This window comes from Salvelinus alpinus, chromosome 3 (genome assembly GCF_045679555.1).
Source record: "Salvelinus alpinus chromosome 3, SLU_Salpinus.1, whole genome shotgun sequence".
Classification (NCBI taxonomy): Eukaryota; Metazoa; Chordata; class Actinopteri; order Salmoniformes; family Salmonidae; genus Salvelinus; species Salvelinus alpinus.
Genome location: NC_092088.1, coordinates 104,211,037 through 104,232,128, shown reverse-complemented (window position 1 = coordinate 104,232,128; position 21,092 = coordinate 104,211,037). Strand labels below are relative to the sequence as shown.

Sequence of the window (21,092 nt, the reverse complement as noted above, 5' to 3'; positions counted from 1 at the left end):
TGGTGAGGACAGTATCTAGGCCTGCAGCAGGGGATGGTGAGGACAGTATCTAGGCCTGCAGCAGGGGATGGTGAGGACAGTATCTAGGCCTGCAGCAGGGGATGGTGAGGACAGTATCTAGGCCTGCAGCAGGGGATGGTGAGGACAGTATCTAGGCCTGCAGCAGGGGATGGTGAGGACAGTATCTAGGCCTGCAGCAGGGGATGGTGAGGACAGTATCTAGGCCTGCAGCAGGGGATGGTGAGGACAGTATCTAGGCCTGCAGCAGGGGATGGTGAGGACAGTATCTAGGCCTGCAGCAGGGGATGGTGAGGACAGTATCTAGGCCTGCAGCAGGGGATGGTGAGGACAGTATCTAGGCCTGTAGCAGTGGATAGTGAGGGCAGTAACTAGGCCTGCAGCAGTGGATAGTGAGGACAGTATCTAGGCCTGCAGCAGTGGATAGTGAGGACAGTATCTAGGCCTGCAGCAGTGGATAGTGAGGACAGTATCTAGGCCTGCAGCAGTGGATAGTGAGGACAGTATCTAGGCCTGTAGCAGTGGATAGTGAGGGCAGTAACTAGGCCTGCAGCAGTGGATAGTGAGGACAGTATCTAGGCCTGCAGCAGTGGATAGTGAGGACAGTATCTAGGCCTGCAGCAGTGGATAGTGAGGACAGTATCTAGGCCTGCAGCAGGGGATGGTGAGGACAGTATCTAGGCCTGCAGCAGTGGATAGTGAGGACAGTATCTAGGCCTGCAGCAGTGGATAGTGAGGACAGTATCTAGGCCTGCAGCAGTGGATAGTGAGGACAGTATCTAGGCCTGCAGCAGTGGATAGTGAGGGCAGTATCTAGGCCAGCAGCAGTGGATAGTGAGGGCAGTAACTAGGCCTGCAGCAGGGGATGGTGAGGACAGTATCTAGGCCTGCAGCAGGGGATGGTGAGGACAGTATCTAGGCCTGCAGCAGTGGATAGTGAGGACAGTATCTAGGCCTGCAGCAGTGGATAGTGAGGACAGTATCTAGGCCTGCAGCAGTGGATAGTGAGGGCAGTATCTAGGCCAGCAGCAGTGGATAGTGAGGGCAGTATCTAGGCCTGCAGCAGGGGATGGTGAGGACAGTATCTAGGCCTGCAGCAGTGGATAGTGAGGACAGTATCTAGGCCTGCAGCAGTGGATAGTGAGGACAGTATCTAGGCCTGCAGCAGTGGATAGTGAGGGCAGTATCTAGGCCAGCAGCAGTGGATAGTGAGGGCAGTAACTAGGCCTGCAGCAGTGGATAGTGAGGGCAGTAACTAGGCCTGCAGCAGTGGATAGTGAGGGCAGTATCTAGGCCTGCAGCAGTGGATAGTGAGGGCAGTATCTAGGCCTGCAGCAGTGGATAGTGAGGACAGTATCTAGGCCTGCAGCAGTGGATAGTGAGGGCAGTAACTAGGCCTGCAGCAGGGGATGGTGAGGACAGTATCTAGGCCTGCAGCAGGGGATGGTGAGGACAGTATCTAGGCCTGCAGCAGTGGATAGTGAGGACAGTATCTAGGCCTGCAGCAGTGGATAGTGAGGACAGTATCTAGGCCTGCAGCAGTGGATAGTGAGGGCAGTATCTAGGCCAGCAGCAGTGGATAGTGAGGGCAGTATCTAGGCCTGCAGCAGGGGATGGTGAGGACAGTATCTAGGCCTGCAGCAGTGGATAGTGAGGACAGTATCTAGGCCTGCAGCAGTGGATAGTGAGGACAGTATCTAGGCCTGCAGCAGTGGATAGTGAGGGCAGTATCTAGGCCAGCAGCAGTGGATAGTGAGGGCAGTAACTAGGCCTGCAGCAGGGGATGGTGAGGACAGTATCTAGGCCTGCAGCAGGGGATGGTGAGGACAGTATCTAGGCCTGCAGCAGTGGATAGTGAGGACAGTAACTAGGCCTGCAGCAGGGGATGGTGAGGACAGTATCTAGGCCTGCAGCAGGGGATGGTGAGGACAGTATCTAGGCCTGCAGCAGTGGATAGTGAGGACAGTATCTAGGCCTGCAGCAGTGGATAGTGAGGACAGTATCTAGGCCTGCAGCAGTGGATAGTGGGGGCAGTATCTAGGCCAGCAGCAGTGGATAGTGAGGGCAGTATCTAGGCCTGCAGCAGTGGATAGTGAGGACAGTATCTAGGCCTGCAGCAGTGGATAGTGAGGACAGTATCTAGGCCTGCAGCAGTGGATAGTGAGGACAGTATCTAGGCCTGCAGCAGTGGATAGTGAGGACAGTATCTAGGCCTGCAGCAGTGGATAGTGAGGACAGTATCTAGGCCTGCAGCAGTGGATAGTGAGGGCAGTATCTAGGCCTGCAGCAGTGGATAGTGAGGGCAGTATCTAGGCCAGCAGCAGTGGATAGTGAGGGCAGTATCTAGGCCTGTAGCAGTGGATAGTGAGGGCAGTATCTAGGCCTGTAGCAGTGGATAGTGAGGGCAGTATCTAGGCCTGCAGCAGTGTATAGTGAGGGCAGTAACTAGGCCTGCAGCAGTGGATAGTGAGGGCAGTATCTAGTCCTGCAGCAGTGGATAGTGAGGGCAGTATCTAGTCCTGCAGCAGTGGATAGTGAGGGCAGTATCTAGGCCTGCAGCAGTGGATAGTGAGGGCAGTAACTAGGCCTGCAGCAGTGGATAGTGAGGGCAGTATCTAGGCCTGCAGCAGTGGATAGTGAGGACAGTATCTAGGCCAGCAGCAGTGGATAGTGAGGACAGTATCTAGGCCTGCAGCAGTGGATAGTGAGGACAGTATCTAGGCCTGCAGCAGTGGATAGTGAGGGCAGTATCTAGGCCAGCAGCAGTGGATAGTGAGGGCAGTATCTAGGCCTGCAGCAGTGGACAGTGAGGACAGTATCTAGGCCTGCAGCAGTGGATAGTGAGGGCAGTATCTAGGCCTGCAGCAGTGGATAGTGAGGACAGTATCTAGGCCTGCAGCAGTGGATAGTGAGGACAGTAACTAGGCCTGCAGCAGTGGATAGTGAGGACAGTATCTAGGCCTGCAGCAGTGGATAGTGAGGACAGAATCTAGGCCTGCAGCAGTGGATAGTGAGGGCAGTATCTAGGCCTGCAGCAGTGGATAGTGAGGACAGTATCTAGGCCTGTAGCAGTGGATAGTGAGGGCAGTATCTAGGCCTGCAGCAGTGGATAGTGAGGGCAGTATCTAGGCCTGCAGCAGTGGATAGTGAGGGCAGTATCTAGGCCTGCAGCAGTGGATAGTGAGGGCAGTATCTAGACCTGCAGCAGTGGATAGTGAGGGCAGTAACTAGGCCTGCAGCAGTGGATAGTGAGGGCAGTATCTAGGCCTGCAGCAGTGGATAGTGAGGGCAGTATCTAGGCCTGCAGCAGTGGATAGTGAGGGCAGTATCTAGGCCTGCAGCAGTGGATAGTGAGGGCAGTAACTAGGCCTGTAGCAGTGGATAGTGAGGGCAGTATCTAGGCCTGCAGCAGTGGATAGTGAGGGCAGTATCTAGGCCTGCAGCAGTGGATAGTGAGGACAGTATCTAGGCCTGCAGCAGTGGATAGTGAGGGCAGTAACTAGACCTGCAGCAGTGGATAGTGAGGGCAGTAACTAGGCCTGCAGCAGTGGATAGTGAGGGCAGTATCTAGGCCTGCAGCAGTGGATAGTGAGGGCAGTATCTAGGCCTGCAGCAGTGGATAGTGAGGACAGTATCTAGGCCTGCAGCAGTGGATAGTGAGGACAGTATCTAGGCCTGCAGCAGTGGATAGTGAGGGCAGTATCTAGGCCTGCAGCAGTGGATAGTGAGGACAGTATCTAGGCCTGCAGCAGTGGATAGTGAGGACAGTATCTAGGCCAGTATCTTTAACAGGTTCATACCAGGAGGGTTTAACAGGTTGATACCAGGAGGGTTTAACAGGTTCATACCAGGAGGGTTTAACAGGTTCATACCAGGAGGGTTTAACAGGTTCATACCAGGAGGGTTTAACAGGTTCATACCAGGAGGGTTTAACAGGTTCATACCAGGAGGGTTTAACAGGTTCATACCAGGAGGGTTTAACAGGTTCATACCAGGAGGGTTTAACAGGGTCATACCAGGAGGGTTTAACAGGTTCATACCAGGAGGGTTTAACAGGTTCATACCAGGAGGGTTTAACAGGTTCATACCAGGAGGGTTTAACAGGTTCATACCAGGAGGGTTTAACAGGGTCATACCAGGAGGGTTTAACAGGTTCATACCAGGAGGTTTAACAGGTTTATACCAGGAGGTTTAACAGGTTTAACACGTACAGTTGGATCACATTAAAACCTTCTATTTAACATCCAAAGGCACCAAGGCCTGAGACAAACCTTTCCAGGTTGGTGCAACGTCTTTAGTTCCCACAGTCAGATCATTTGGGGTAGTTTGATAACAAGGACACAGGCAGATCATTTGGGGTAGTTTGATAACAAGGACACAGGCAGATCATTTGGGGTAGTTTGATAACAAGGACAGAGGCTTTCACATAAAGTATGTTTAACGATGACAGGAGGTCCAGGGAGGCCAGGTGAAACTGACATGATCCTAACGTTCTGGAGGAAATGTATATTTCAGGCTGCTGAGAGCTCATTCTGTCTAGAGTAGGCAGTGTGCCTTCATCCATACATCCCTCCCTCCATCCAACTTCTTCTCAATCCCTCCCTCTCTCTTCCCCTCTCTCTCTCTCTCTCTCTCTCTCTCCCTCCCTCCCTCCCTCCCTCCATCCAACTTCTTCTCCCTCCCTCTCTCTCTCCCTCTCTCCAGAGGAGAACTACCTACGACTCCCTTTCTCCATCCAACCCTCTTTCCATCTCCCTCTCTCTCTCTCTCCCTCCCTCTCTCCCTCTATCCATCCCTCTCTCCCTCCCTCTCTCTCTCTCTCTCCCTCCCTCCATCCATCCATCTTTCCATCTCCCTCTCTCTCTCTCTCCCTCCCTCCCTCTCTCCCTCCCTCCATCCATCCATCCCTCTTTCCATCTCCCTCTCTCTCTCTCTCCCTCCCTCCCTCTTTCCATCTCCCTCTCTCTCTCTCCATCCATCCCTCTTTCCATCTCCCTCTCTCCCTCCATCCATCCCTCTTTCCATCTCCCTCGCTCCCTCCCTCTCTCTCTCTCCCTCCCTCCATCCATCCATCTTTCCATCTCCCTCTCTCTCTCTCTCCCTCCCTCCCTCTCTCCCTCCCTCCATCCATCCATCCCTCTTTCCATCTCCCTCTCTCCCTCTCTCTCTCTCTCCCTCCCTCCCTCTTTCCATCTCCCTCTCTCTCTCTCCATCCATCCCTCTTTCCATCTCCCTCTCTCCCTCCATCCATCCCTCTTTCCATCTCTCTCTCCCTCCCTCTCTCCCTCCCTCTCTCCCTCCCTCTCTCCCTCCCTCTTTCCATCTCCCTCTCTCCCTCCCTCTCTCTCTCTCCCTCCCTCCATCCATCCATCTTTCCATCTCCCTCTCTCTCTCTCTCCCTCCCTCCCTCTCTCCCTCCCTCCCTCTCTCTCCCTCCCTCCATCCATCCATCCATCCATCCATCCCTCTTTCCATCTCCCTCTCTCCCTCTCTCTCTCTCTCCCTCCCTCCCTCTTTCCATCTCCCTCTCTCTCTCTCCCTCCCTCCCTCCATCCATCCCTCTTTCCATCTCCCTCTCTCCCTCCATCCATCCCTCTTTCCATCTCTCTCTCCCTCCCTCTCTCCCTCCCTCCATCCATCCCTCTTTCCATCTCCCTCCATCTCTCCCTCCCTCCCTCCATCCATCCATCCCTCTTTCCATCTCCCTCCATCTCTCCCTCCCTCCCTCCCTCCATCCATCTCCCTCCCTCCCTCCCTCCCTCCAGAGAAGAACAACCTACCTCTCCCTCCCTCCCTCCATCCCTCCCTCCCTCTCTCTCTCCCTCCCTATAACTACCTACTCTGTCCTCTTCTCTTCTCAGAACAGTGGATGCCCTACTTTGAAGGTAAGCCCACACACTACTGCTTCCAAGGAGAATGCACACGCTTACACACACACACACACACACACACACACACACACACACACACACACACACACACACACACACACACACACACACACACACACACACACACACACACACACACACACACACACACACACACACATTACACTCACACACACACACACACACATTACACTTGGGTAAAAGCCGACTTGTATTTCTCTGTGTGAGAGCAGCTCTCCTAGAGGCCTTCATCCCAGCATGCTCTGCTGCATTGACGTCCTATCAAACACCAGAGGGTTGATGATGTTTACCCTGCTGCTTTACTGACTGACAGTCATGACCACACTGACAGTCCTGACCACACTAACAGCCCTGACCACACTGACAGTCCTGACCACACTGACCACACTGACAGTCCTGACCACACTGACAGTCCTGACCACACTGACAGTCCTGACTACACTGACAGTCCTGACCACACTGACAGTCCTGACTACACTGACAGTCCTGACCACACTGACAGTCCTGACTACACTGACAGTCCTGACCACACTGACAGTCATGACCACACTGACAGTCCTGACCACACTGACAGTCCTGACCACACTGACAGTCCTGACCACACTGACAGTCCTGACTACACTGACAGTCCTGACCACACTGACCACACTGACAGTCCTGACCACACTGACCACACTGACAGTCCTGACCACACTGACAGTCCTGACCACACTGACAGTCCTGACCACACTGACAGTCCTGACCACACTGACAGTCCTGACCACACTGACAGTCCTGACCACACTGACCACACTGACAGTCCTGACCACACTCACAGTCCTGACCACACTGACCACACTGACAGTCATGACCACACTGACAGTCCTGACCACACTGACAGTCCTGACCACACTGACCACACTGACAGTCCTGACCACACTGACAGTCCTGACCACACTGACAGTCCTGACCACACTGACACTCCTGACCACACTGACAGTCCTGACAGTCCTGACCACACTGACAGTCCTGACCACACTGACAGTCCTATCCACACTGACAGTCCTGACCACACTGTAGATATGTTGGACAGCAGGTAACAGTCTATAGATACACAGAGGATTATAAATGATATGGTAAAGGATATTTCCAGGACTAGCGTCTGTCATCATAGATGAAGGAAATCCCCCAATCAGACACGTACCTGGGCTGCTCCTCCCCCTAGCGTCTGTCATTATAGATGAAGGAAATCCTCCAATCAGAACACGTACCTGGGCTGCTCCTCCCCCTAGCGTCTGTCATCATAGATGAAGGAAATCCTCCAATCAGAACACGTACCTGGGCTGCTCCTCCCCCTAGCGTCTGTCATTATAGATGAAGGAAATCCTCCAATCAGAACACGTACAGTGGGGAGAACAAGTATTTGATACACTGCCGATTTTGCAGGTTTTCCTACTTACAAAGCATGTAGAGGTCTGTAATTTTTATCATAGGTACACTTCAACTATGAGAGACGGAATCTAAAACAAAAATCCAGAAAATCACATTGTATGATTTTTAAATAATTAATTTGCATTTTATTGCATGACATAAGTATTTGATACATCAGAAAAGCAGAACTTAATATTTGGTACAGAAACCTTTGTTTGCAATTACAGAGATCATACGTTTCCTGTAGTTCTTGACTAGGTTTGCACACACTGCAGCAGGGATTTTGGCCCACTCCTCCCTACAGATCTTCTCCAGATCCTTCAGGTTTCGGGGCTGTCGCTGGGCAATACGGACTTTCAGCTCCCTCCAAAGATTTTCTATTGGGTTCAGGTCTGGAGACTGGCTAGGCCACTCCAGGACCTTGAGATGCTTCTTACGGAGCCACTCCTTAGTTGCCATGGCTGTGTGCTTCGTGTCGTTGTCATGCTGGAAGACCCAGCCACGACCCATCTTCAATGCTCTTACTGAGGGAAGGAGGTTGTTGGCCAAGATCTCGCGATACATGGCCCCATCCATCCTCCCCTCAATACGGTGCAGTCGTCCTGTCCCCTTTGCAGAAAAGCATCCCCAAAGAATGATGTTTCCACCTCCATGCTTCACGGTTGGGATGGTGTTCTTGGGGTTGTACTCATACTTCTTCTTCCTCCAAACACGGCGAGTGGAGTTAGACCAAAAAGCTCTATTTTTGTCTCATCAGACCACATGACCTTCTCCCATTCCTCCTCTGGATCATCCAGATGGTCATTGGCAAACTTCAGACAGGCCTGGACATGCACTGGCTTAATTAAGCAGGGGGACCTTGCGTCCGCTGCAGGATTTTAATCCATGACGGCGTAGTGTGTTACTAATGGTTTTCTTTGAGACTGTGGTCCCAGCTCTCTTCAGGTCATTAACCAGGTCCTGCCGTGTAGTTCTGGGCTGATCCCTCACCTTCCTCATGATCATTGATGCCCCACGAGGTGAAATCTTGCATGGAGCCCCAGACCGAGGGTGATTGACCGTCATCTTGAACTTCTTCCATTTTCTAATAATTGCGCCAACAGTTGTTTCCTTCTCACCAAGCTGCTTGCCTATTGTCCTGTAGCCCATCCCAGCCTTGTGCAGGTCTACAATTTTATCCCTGATGTCCTTACACAGCTCTCTGGTCTTGGCCATTGTGGAGAGGTTGGAATCTGTTTGATTGTGTGTGGACAGGTGTCTTTTATACAGGTAACGAGTTCAAACAGGTGCAGTTAATACAGGTAATGAGTGGAGAACAGGAGGGCTTCTTAAAGAAAAACTAACAGGTCTGTGAGAGCCGGAATTCTTACTGGTTGGTAGGTGATCAAATACTTATGTCATGCAATAAAATGCAAATTAATTATTTAAAAATCATACAATGTGATTTTCTGGATTTTTGTTTTAGATTCCGTCTCTCACAGTTGAAGTGTACCTATGATAAAAATTACAGACCTCTACATGCTTTGTAAGTAGGAAAACCTGCAAAATCGGCAGTGTATCAAATACTTGTTCTCCCCACTGTACCTGGGCTGCTCCTCCCCCTAGCGTCTGTCATCATAGATGAAGGAAATCCCCCAATCAGACACGTACCAGGGCTGCTCCTCCCCCTAGCGTCTGTCATCACAGATGAAGGAAATCCCCCAATCAGACACGTACCTGGGCTGCTCCTCCCCCTAGCGTCTGTCATCATAGATGAAGGAAATCCCTCAATCAGACACGTAAAAGGGCTGCTCCTCCCCCTAGCGTCTGTCATCACAGATGAAGGAAATCCCCCAATCAGACACGTACCAGCGCTGCTCCTCCCCCTAGCGTCTGTCATCACAGATGAAGGAAATCCTCCAATCAGAACACGTACCTGCGCTGCTCATCCCCATGTTCTCCCGACGGCACTGTCAGACACTCATCCATGTGACCATGGAGCAGCCTCAGCACGTCCCCGCCGATCATGAACCCTGCAGGGGGAGAGAGGAGAGGCATTAGAGAGGGACCCTGCAGGGGGAGAGAGGAGAGGTTAGCCTGTCTCTGGACCAGACAGGGGGAGAGAGGAGAGGTTAGCCCGTCTCTGGACCAGACAGGGGGAGAGAGGAGAGGTTAGCCCGTCTCTGGACCAGACAGGGGGAAAGAGGAGAGGTTAGCCCGTCTCTGGACCAGACAGGGGGAAAGAGGAGAGGTTAGCCTGTCTCTGGACCAGACAGGGGGAAAGAGGAGAGGTTAGCCCGTCTCTGGACCAGACAGGGGGAGAGAGGAGAGGTTAGCCCGTCTCTGGACCAGACAGGGGGAAAGAGGAGAGGTTAGCCTGTCTCTGGACCAGACAGGGGGAGAGAGGAGAGGTTAGCCCGTCTCTGAACCAGACAGGGGGAGAGAGGAGAGGTTAGCCCGTCTCTGGACCAGACAGGGGGAGAGAGGAGAGGTTAGCCCGTCTCTGGACCAGACAGGGGGAAGCCTCTGTCCCAGACATGACATTAGATAAGGCCAATATACAGGGACATCAGCGATCGGTGATGAATTTGTTTGGTTTCTATGACTGTGTTTTTATTCCTGTTTTGCATTTCGTATTTGATGTGTTTATCTTTCATTTGTAGAAGAGATCTTGGTCTCGACAAGACACCCTGTCAAAATAAAAGTCCAGTCAATTAACTAAATAAAACACAATAAAAGTTCAGTCAATTAACTAAATAAAACACAATAAAAGTCCAGTCAAATAACTAAATAAAACACAATAAAAGTTCAGTCCAATAACTAAATAAAACACATTTCATATTTCCATGTTCTATTATAATCTCCACCCGGCACAGCCAGAAGAGGACTGGCCACCTCTCATAGCCTGGTTCCTCTCTAGGTTTCTTCCTAGGTTTTGGCCTTTTCTAGGGAGTTTTTCCTAGCCACCGTGCTTCTACACCTGCATTGCTTGCTGTTTGGGGGTTTTAGGCTGGGTTTCTGTACAGCACTTTGAGATATCAGCTGATGTAAGAAGGGCTTTATAAATACATTTGATGTGGTGACATCGTTGTTCACTGCTAAAAGCCCTTGTATGAATCATCAGTTGGAGGGAGGAGGTCAATCCTCTTGTCAGTTCATCTTTTCTCAGAGGCCTTGGATACAATGTCCCCCTGTTTGTTAAACAATCTTTGTTTATATGACCCCATTAGCTTTTACAGTAGCATCATGTTTGTTTATATGATCCCATTAGCTTTTACAGTAACATCATGTTTGTTTATATGACCCCATTAGCTTTTACAGTAGCATCATGTTTGTTTATATGATCCCATTAGCTTTTACAGTAACATCATGTTTGTTTATATGACCCCATTCGCTTTTACAGTAGCATCATGTTTGTTTATATGACCCCATTAGCTTTTACAGTAGCATCATGTTTGTTTTATATGACCCCATTAGCTTTTACAGTAGCATCATGTTTGTTTATATGACCCCATTAGCTTTTACAGTAACATCATGTTTGTTTATATGACCCCATTAGCTTTTACAGTAGCATCATGTTTGTTTTATATGACCCCATTAGCTTTTACAGTAGCATCATGTTTGTTTATATGACCCCATTAGCTTTTACAGTAGCATCATGTTTGTTTATATGACCCCATTAGCTTTTACAGTAGCATCATGTTTGTTGATATGATCCCCATTAGCTTTTACAGTAGCATCATGTTTGTTTATATGACCCCATTAGCTTTTACAGTAGCATCATGTTTGTTGATATGATCCCCATTAGCTTTTACAGTAGCATCATGTTAGTTTATATGATCCCATTAGCTTTTACAGTAACATCATGTTTGTTTATATGACCCCATTAGCTTTTACAGTAGCATCATGTTTGTTTATATGACCCCATTATCTTTTACAGTAGCATCATGTTTGTTTTATATGACCCCATTAACTTTTACAGTAGCATCATGTTTGTTTATATGACCCCATTAGTTTTTACAGTAGCATCATGTTTGTTTATATGACCCCATTAGATTTTACAGTAGCATCATGTTTGTTTATATGACCCCATTAGCTTTTACAGTAGCATCATGTTTGTTTATATGACCCCATTAGCTTTTACAGTAACATCATGTTTGTTTATATGACCCCATTAGCTTTTACAGTAGCATCATGTTTGTTTTATATGACCCCATTAGCTTTTACAGTAGCATCATGTTTGTTTATATGACCCCATTAGCTTTTACAGTAGCATCATGTTTGTTGATATGATCCCCATTAGCTTTTACAGTAGCATCATGTTTGTTTATATGACCCCATTAGCTTTTACAGTAGCATCATGTTTGTTGATATGATCCCCATTAGCTTTTACAGTAACATCATGTTTGTTTATATGACCCCATTAGCTTTTACAGTAGCATCATGTTTGTTTATATGACCCCATTATCTTTTACAGTAGCATCATGTTTGTTTTATATGACCCCATTAGCTTTTACAGTAGCATCATGTTTGTTTTATATGACCCCATTAGCTTTTACAGTAGCATCATGTTTGTTTATATGACCCCATTATCTTTTACAGTAGCATCATGTTTGTTTTATATGACCCCATTAGCTTTTACAGTAGCATCATGTTTGTTTATATGATCCATTTAGCTTTTACAGTAACATCATGTTTGTTTATATGACCCCATTAGCTTTTACAGTAGCATCATGTTTGTTTATATGACCCCATTAGCTTTTACAGTAGCATCATGTTTGTTTTATATGACCCCATTAGCTTTTACAGTAGCATCATGTTTGTTTATATGACCCCATTAGCTTTTACAGTAGGATCATGTCTGTTTATATGACCCCATTAGCTTTTACAGTAGCATCATGTTTGTTTATATTATCCACATTAGCTTTTACAGTAGCATCATGTTTGTTTATATGACCCCATTAGCTTTTACAGTACCATCGTGTTTGTTTAGGCTCTTTATCGGTGTCAGTCCAAGGCATCCCTCCACTAATCCTGGAGATGTCTCAATCTGGGACAGACAGAACAGTGTGTGTGTGTGTGTGTGTGTGTGTGTGTGTGTGTGTGTGTGTGTGTGTGTGTGTGTGTGTGTGTGTGTGTGTGTGTGTGTGTGTGTGTGTGTGTGTGTGACCCACCTTGGGCCACCTCGCTGCCGGAGCAGACGGTAGCCACGCTCCAGAGGGTCTGCTGGAAGGCTGCGTCCACCTGCAGGCTGTCGCTACCGTACGATAGGTGCTGCAAGGAGAAGGAGGAAATAAAACACTGCTGAGTGGTATGACAGGAGGGTTAGGGTGGAGCGGTATGATAGGAGGGTTAGGGTTAGGGTGGAGTGGTATGACAGGAGGGTTAGGGTGGAGCGGTATGATAGGAGGGTTAGGGTTAGGGTGGAGTGGTATGACAGGAGGGTTAGGGTGGAGTGGTATGACAGGAGGGTTAGGGTGGAGTGGTATGACAGGAGGGTTAGGGTGGAGCGGTATGACAGGAGGGTTAGGGTGGAGCGGTATGACAGGAGGGTTAGGGTGGAGCGGTATGACAGGAGGGTTAGGGTGGAGCGGTATGACAGGAGGGTTAGGGTGGAGCGGTATGACAGGAGGGTTAGGGTGGAGCGGTATGACAGGAGGGTTAGGGTGGAGCGGTGTGACAGGAGGGTTAGGGTGGAGCGGTGTGACAGGAGGGTTAGGGTGGAGCGGTGTGACAGGAGGGTTAGGGTGGAGCGGTATGACAGGAGGGTTAGGGTGGAGCGGTATGACAGGAGGGTTAGGGTGGAGCGGTATGACAGGAGGGTTAGGGTGGAGCGGTGTGACAGGAGGGTTAGGGTGGAGCGGTGTGACAGGAGGGTTAGGGTGGAGCGGTGTGACAGGAGGGTTAGGGTGGAGCGGTGTGACAGGAGGGTTAGGGTGGAGCGGTATGACAGGAGGGTTAGGGTGGAGCGGTATGACAGGAGGGTTAGGGTGGAGCGGTATGACAGGAGGGTTAGGGTGGAGCGGTATGACAGGAGGGTTAGGGTGGAGCGGTATGACAGGAGGGTTAGGGTGGAGCGGTATGACAGGAGGGTTGGGGTGGAGCGGTATGACAGGAGGGTTGGGGTGGAGCGGTATGACAGGAGGGTTGGGGTGGAGCGGTATGACAGGAGGGTTGGGGTGGAGCGGTATGACAGGAGGGTTGGGGTGGAGCGGTATGACAGGAGGGTTGGGGTGGAGCGGTATGACAGGAGGGTTGGGGTGGAGCGGTATGACAGGAGGGTTAGGGTGGAGCGGTATGACAGGAGGGTTAGGGTGGAGCGGTATGACAGGAGGGTTAGGGTGGAGCGGTATGACAGGAGGGTTAGGGTGGAGCGGTATGACAGGAGGGTTAGGGTGGAGCGGTATACCAGGAGGGTTAGGGTGGAGCGGTATGACAGGAGGGTTAGGGTGGAGCGGTATGACAGGAGGGTTAGGGTGGAGCGGTATGACAGGAGGGTTAGGGTGGAGCGGTATGACAGGAGGGTTAGGGTGGAGCGGTATGACAGGAGGGTTAGGGTGGAGCGGTATGACAGGAGGGTTAGGGTGGAGCGGTATGACAGGAGGGTTAGGGTGGAGCGGTATGACAGGAGGGTTAGGGTGGAGCGGTATGACAGGAGGGTTAGGGTGGAGCGGTATGACAGGAGGGTTAGGGTGGAGCGGTATGACAGGAGGGTTAGGGTGGAGCGGTATGACAGGAGGGTTAGGGTGGAGCGGTATGACAGGAGGGTTAGGGTGGAGCGGTATGACAGGAGGGTTAGGGTGGAGCGGTATGACAGGAGGGTTAGGGTGGAGCGGTATGACAGGAGGGTTAGGGTGGAGCGGTATGACAGGAGGGTTAGGGTGGAGCGGTATGACAGGAGGGTTAGGGTGGAGCGGTATGACAGGAGGGTTAGGGTGGAGCGGTATGACAGGAGGGTTAGGGTGGAGCGGTATGACAGGAGGGTTAGGGTGGAGCGGTATGACAGGAGGGTTAGGGTGGAGCGGTATGACAGGAGGGTTAGGGTGGAGCGGTATGACAGGAGGGTTAGGGTGGAGCGGTATGACAGGAGGGTTAGGGTGGAGCGGTATGACAGGAGGGTTAGGGTGGAGCGGTATGACAGGAGGGTTAGGGTGGAGCGGTATGACAGGAGGGTTAGGGTGGAGCGGTATGACAGGAGGGTTGGGGTGGAGCGGTATGACAGGAGGGTTGGGGTGGAGCGGTATGACAGGAGGGTTGGGGTGGAGCGGTATGACAGGAGGGTTAGGGTGGAGCGGTATGACAGGAGGGTTAGGGTGGAGCGGTGTGACAGGAGGGTTAGGGTGGAGCGGTGTGACAGGAGGGTTAGGGTGGAGGCGGTGTGACAGGAGGGTTAGGGTGGAGCGGTATGACAGGAGGGTTAGGGTGGAGCGGTATGACAGGAGGGTTAGGGTGGAGCGGTATGACAGGAGGGTTAGGGTGGAGCGGTATGACAGGAGGGTTAGGGTGGAGCGGTATGACAGGAGGGTTAGGGTGGAGCGGTATGACAGGAGGGTTAGGGTGGAGCGGTATGACAGGAGGGTTAGGGTGGAGCGGTATGACAGGAGGGTTAGGGTGGAGCGGTATGACAGGAGGGTTAGGGTGGAGCGGTATGACAGGAGGGTTAGGGTGGAGTGGTATGACAGGAGGGTTAGGGTGGAGCGGTATGACAGGAGGGTTAGGGTGGAGCGGTATGACTGGAGGGTTAGGGTGGAGCGGTATGACAGGAGGGTTGGGGTGGAGCGGTATGACAGGAGGGTTAGGGTGGAGCGGTATGACAGGAGGGTTAGGGTGGAGCGGTATGACAGGAGGGTTAGGGTGGAGCGGTATGACAGGAGGGTTAGGGTGGAGCGGTATAACAGGAGGGTTAGGGTGGAGCGGTATGACAGGAGGGTTAGGGTGGAGCGGTATGACAGGAGGGTTAGGGTGGAGCGGTATGACAGGAGGGTTAGGGTGGAGCGGTATGACAGGAGGGTTAGGGTGGAGCGGTATGACAGGAGGGTTGGGGTGGAGCGGTATGACAGGAGGGTTAGGGTGGAGCGGTATGACAGGAGGGTTAGGGTGGAGCGGTATGACAGGAGGGTTAGGGTGGAGCGGTATGACAGGAGGGTTAGGGTGGAGCGGTATAACAGGAGGGTTAGGGTGGAGCGGTATGACAGGAGGGTTAGGGTGGAGCGGTATGACAGGAGGGTTAGGGTGGAACGGTATGACAGGAGGGTTAGGGTGGAGCGGTATGACAGGAGGGTTAGGGTGGAGCGGTATGACAGGAGGGTTAGGGTGGAGCGGTATGACAGGAGGGTTAGGGTGGAGCGGTATGACAGGAGGGTTAGGGTGGAGCGGTATGACAGGAGGGTTAGTGTGGAGCGGTATGACAGGAGGGTTAGGGTGGAGCGGTATGACAGGAGGGTTAGGGTGGAGCGGTATGACAGGAGGGTTAGGGTGGAGCGGTATGACAGGAGGGTTAGGGTGGAGCGGTATGACAGGAGGGTTAGGGTGGAGCGGTATGACAGGAGGGTTAGGGTGGAGCGGTATGACAGGAGGGTTAGGGTGGAGCGGTATGACAGGAGGGTTAGGGTGGAGCGGTATGACAGGAGGGTTAGGGTGGAGCGGTATGACAGGAGGGTTAGGGTGGAGCGGTATGACAGGAGGGTTAGGGTGGAGCGGTATGACAGGAGGGTTAGGGTGGAGCGGTATGACAGGAGGGTTAGGGTGGAGCGGTATGACAGGAGGGTTAGGGTGGAGCGGTATGACAGGAGGGTTAGGGTGGAGCGGTATGACAGGAGGGTTAGGGTGGAGCGGTATGACAGGAGGGTTAGGGTGGAGCGGTATGACAGGTGTGGACCTGTGTATTACATTAAGATAAATGTACTGTTGGAGTGGACCTGTTGGAGTGGACCTGTTGGAGTGGACCTGTTGGAGTGGACCTGTTTTTGCTCCTGTTTTGGGGTTGTTGAGTTCTGGTTCCAAATGGGACCGACAAGGAGAATCTAATAGCCTGTCCAGATGAACAATAAATATTCTACGACACTCCCTCTATAGACAGCTCACAACTGCTCCATGTTACCTCTGATTATTGGTTCACTGAACTGGAAACCAAGTCAAGGGTTTTTCACACTAGCCGGATTGAACTGAGACAAACCAAGTCAATGGCTTTTCACACTAGCTGGATTGAACTGAGACAAACCAAGTCAAGGGTTTTTCACACTAGCCGGATTGAACTGAGACAAACCAAGTCAATGGCTTTTCACACTAGCTGGATTGAACTGAGACAAACCAAGTCAATGGCTTTTCACACTAGCTGGATTGAACTGAGACAAACCAAGTCAAGGGCTTTTCACACTAGCTGGATGGAACTGAGACAAACCGAGTCAAGGGCTTTTCACACTAGGCCGGATTGAACTGAGACAAACCAAGGTGAACTGATCTAGCACGATCTGCCATAGTTGCTAAAAGGACAAAGCAAAAAATGAAATCTCCAAGGCAACACAGTTTGGTTGGTGTCAGTGTGAAAGTGTGAAAAGGGTATCAGAGACTCACCAGGTATCGTTCTGATGACACGCTAACTAGGATGAGGTCATCCCCGACTCGGACCTTCTCTCCTTCTGACCTCTGCTTGGAGGCAGGGTGGACGGTCCACCAACAGGCTTCTCCTGTTAGAGATAAGACAGGAGGACATGGCTGAGACTATGGTGACATGACAGTAACCTTCTCTCCTTCTGACCTCTGCTTGGAGGCAGGGTGGATGGTCCACCAACAGGCTTCTCCTGTTAGAGATAAGACATATACTATGACTGTTGTCTCATCTGACTGTACTAGCTACAGTATACTATGGCTGTTGTCTCATATGACTGTACTAGCTATACTATGACTGTTGTCTCATCTGACTGTACTAGCTACAGTATACTATGGATGTTGTCTCATCTGACTGTACTAGCTACAGTATACTATGGCTGTTGTCTCATCTGACTGTACTAGCTACACTATGACTGTTGTCTCATCTGACTGTACTAGCTACACTATGGCTGTTGTCTCATCTGACTGTACTAGCTATACTATGGCTGTTGTCTCATCTGACTGTACTAGCTACACTATGGCTGTTGTCTCATCTGACTGTACTAGCTACACTATGGCTGTTGTCTCATCTGACTGTACTAGCTACACTATGGCTGTTGGGTGGACTGGATGCTAGGTTAGCCGCTACACCAGGAAGGGAAAGAGACCTACCTGTTGTGTCTTCCTGCAGTCCAACATCAAACGCCAGTTTGTCGGTTGACGATCGGGAGGTACCTAGGCAACAGAGGTACTGGACAGAGAAACAAAAGAAGCCAATTATTCTTCAACACAACCTGACACAACTTGGTAGAAACCAGTCTCGTATTGCCTTGTCTGACTGGCTCAGCAACTCGTGTATCACTAGAAAATACAGACAAGAATACAACAAAGATGATGACAACCACAACAAAGATGATGACAACCACAACAAAGATGATGACAACCACAACAAAGATGATGACAACCACAACAAAGATGATGACAACCACAACAAAGATGATGACAACCACAACAAAGATGATGACAACCACAACAAAGATGATGACAACCACAACAAAGATGATGACAACCACAACAAAGATGATGACAACCACAACAAAGATGATGACAACCACAACAAAGATGATGACAACCACAACAAAGATGATGACAACCACAACAAAGATGATGACAACCACAACAAAGATGATGACAACCACAACAAAGATGATGACAACCACAACAAAGATGATGACAACCACAACAAAGATGATGACAACCACAACAAAGATGATGACAACCACAACTGACTGACATCACAGAGCACAAACCTGGAATGGAAGATTGTGACACTGATTCAAGTACATGTTATTTCCTGTATTTGGGTCTCCAGACACACTGCAGAGGGACTCACCATGCCGCTGTAGGAGTGTCGTAGCAGAACAGCGTGTCCGTACAGTAAGGTGCGGTGGCCCCCTCCCTGGGCCGTCTACAGGACAGAGACAGAGAGACAAGAGAAACATTCAGGAACTAGTTTAACCAGTAACACGTACAATACTGTTACTATACAGGACTAAGATCGAATCATACTACACCGGCTCTGACACTCGTCAGAGCTTGCAAACTATCAGGAATTACAAAGGGAAACCCAGCCGAGAGTTGCCCAGTGAGACGAGTCTACTAGATGAGCTAAATGCCGTCTATGCTTGCTTCAAGGCAAGCAACACTGAACCATGCGTGAGAGCACCAGCTGTTCTGTACGACTGTGTGATCATGCACTCCATAGCCGATGTGAGTAAGACCTTTAAACAGGTTGATATTCACAAGGCTGCAGAACCAGACGGATTACCAGGACGCATACTCAGAGCATGTGCTGACCAGCTGGCAAGTGTCTTCACTGACATGTTCAACCTCTCCCTGACCCAGTCTGTAATACCATCATGTTTCAAGTAGACCACCATAGTCCCTGTGCCCAGGTATGCCAAGGTAACCTGTCTATATGACTGTAGCTATGAAGTGCTTTGAAAAGGCATGTCTCACATCAACACCATCATCCCAGACACCCTGGACCCACTCCAACACTACCGCCAAAACAGATCCACAGATGGCGCAATATCTATTGCTCTCCACACTACAGCTCAGTGTTCATATACTACATCTCAGCGTTTAACACAATATAGTGCCCTCCAAGCTCATCACTAAGCTAAGGATTCTGGGACTGAAACACCTCCCTCTTCCACTGGATCCTGGACTTCCTGACGGGCCGCCACCATGTGGTAAGGGTAGGCAACAACACATCCGCTATGCTGACTCTCAACACAGGGGTCCCTCAGGGGTGCGTGCTTAGTCCCCTCCTGTACTTCCTGTTCACCCACGACTGCGTGGCCACGCACGACTCCAACACCATCATCAAGTTTGCCGACGACACGATGGTGGTGACCCGATCACCACCGGCGATGAGACAGTCTATAGGGAGGAGGTAAGAGACCTGGCAGTGTGGTGCCACGACAACAACCACTCCCTTAATGTCAGCAAGACAAAGGAGCTGATCGCGGTCTACAAAAAACAGAGTGCCGAACATGCCCTCATTCACATCGACGGGGCTGTAGTGGAGCGGGTCGAGAGCTTTAATTTTCTCTGTCCACATTGCTAAGGACCTATCATGGTCCAAACACACCAACACAGTCGTGACGAGGGCACGACAACGCCTCTTCCCCATCAGGAGGCTGAAACAGCTTCTCCCCAAAAAGTCATAAGACTGCTTAAATAGTTAACCAAATAACTATTATTGACTCATCACATACGCTGCTGCTACTGTTTATTATCGATCCTGTTGCCTTGTCACTTTCCCCCTACCAACAGTGCCTTTGGAAAGTATTCAGACCCCTTGACTTCTTCCACATGTATTTATGTTTATATTTAAGCCTTATTCAAAAATGGATTAAATATTTGTTTTCCCTCAGCAATTAACACACAATACCCCATAATGACATCACAATACCCCATAATGACATCACAATACCCCATAATGACATCACAATACCCCATAATGACATCACAATACCCCATAATGACATCACAATACCCCATAATGGCAAAGCGAAAACATGCAAATGTATAAAAACAGAAATACCTTATTTACGTAAGTATTCAGACCCTTTGCTATGAGACTTGTAATTGAGCTCAGGTGCATCCTGTTTCCATTGATCATCCTTGAGATGTTTTACAACTTGATTGGACTCCACCTGTGGTCAATTCAATTGATTGGACATGATTTGGAAAGGCACACACCGGTCTATATAAGGTCCCACAGTTGACAGTGCATGTCAGAGCAAAAACCAAGCCATGAGGTCGAAGGGATTGTCCATAGAGCTCCGAGACAGGATGGTGTCGAGGCACAGATCTGGGGAAGGGTACCAAAACATTTATGCAGCATTGAAGGTCCTCAAGAACACAATGGCTTCCATCATTCTTAAATGTAAGAAGTTTGGAACCACCAAGACTCCTCATCGAGCTGGCCGCTGGCTAAACTGAGAAATCGGGGGAGAAGGGCCATGGTCAGTGATGTGACCAAGAACCCGATGGACACTCTGAAGGAGCCCCAGAGTTCCTCTGTGGATATGGGGAATTCTTCCAGAAGGACAACCATCTCTGTAGCGCTCCACCAATCAGGCCTTTATGGTAGAGTGACAAGACGGAAGCCACCCCAAAGTAAAAGGCACATGACAGCCCGCTTGGAGTTTGACAAAAGGCACCTAAAAACTCTCAGACCATGAGAAACAAGATTCTCTCGTCTGATGAAACCAAGATTGAACTCTTTGGCCTGAATGCCAAGCGTCACGTCTGGAGGAAACCATAACAACGGTGAAACATTGTGGCAGCATCATGCTGTGGGGATGTTTTTCGGCGGCATGGACTGGGAGACTAGTCAGGATCGAGGCAGAGATGAACGGAGCAAAGTACAGCTAAATCCTTGATGAAATACCTGCTCCAGAGCACTCAGGACCTCAGACTAGGGCGAAGGTTCACCGTCCAAGAGGATAACAACACTAAGCACACAGCCAAGACAATGCAAGAGTGGCTTCGAGACAAGTCTCTGAATGTTCTTGAGTGGCCCAGCCAGAGACTGGACAAACCCGATCGAATATCTCTGGAGAGACCTGAAAATAGCTCTGCAGCAAAACTCCCCATCCAACCTGACAGAGC

General features: G+C 50.2%; 2 protein-coding genes across 2 annotated transcripts in view; both read right to left on the bottom strand.

The window, feature by feature from the left end:
- The window catches only part of LOC139569896 (ryanodine receptor 2-like), a gene marked incomplete at its 5' end in the record, with an annotated part of 288,568 nt that extends 271,559 nt beyond the window's left edge, over window positions 1-17,009 (bottom strand). The window contains 3 exons of the mRNA XM_071391220.1: window positions 9,256-9,352; window positions 12,494-12,593; window positions 16,893-17,009. Coding sequence (XP_071247321.1) covers window positions 9,256-9,352; window positions 12,494-12,593; window positions 16,893-17,009 — 314 coding nt within the window. The remainder of the gene's footprint in view (window positions 1-9,255; window positions 9,353-12,493; window positions 12,594-16,892) is intronic.
- A 1,193-nt stretch (window positions 17,010-18,202) lies between these two features.
- The window catches only part of LOC139569895 (ryanodine receptor 2-like), a 129,371-nt gene continuing 126,481 nt past the window's right edge, over window positions 18,203-21,092 (bottom strand). The window contains exons 5-6 of the mRNA XM_071391219.1: window positions 18,301-18,375; window positions 18,203-18,217 (exon numbers count right to left, since the gene is read on the bottom strand). Of these exons, the coding sequence (XP_071247320.1) occupies window positions 18,203-18,217; window positions 18,301-18,375 (90 nt within the window). The remainder of the gene's footprint in view (window positions 18,218-18,300; window positions 18,376-21,092) is intronic.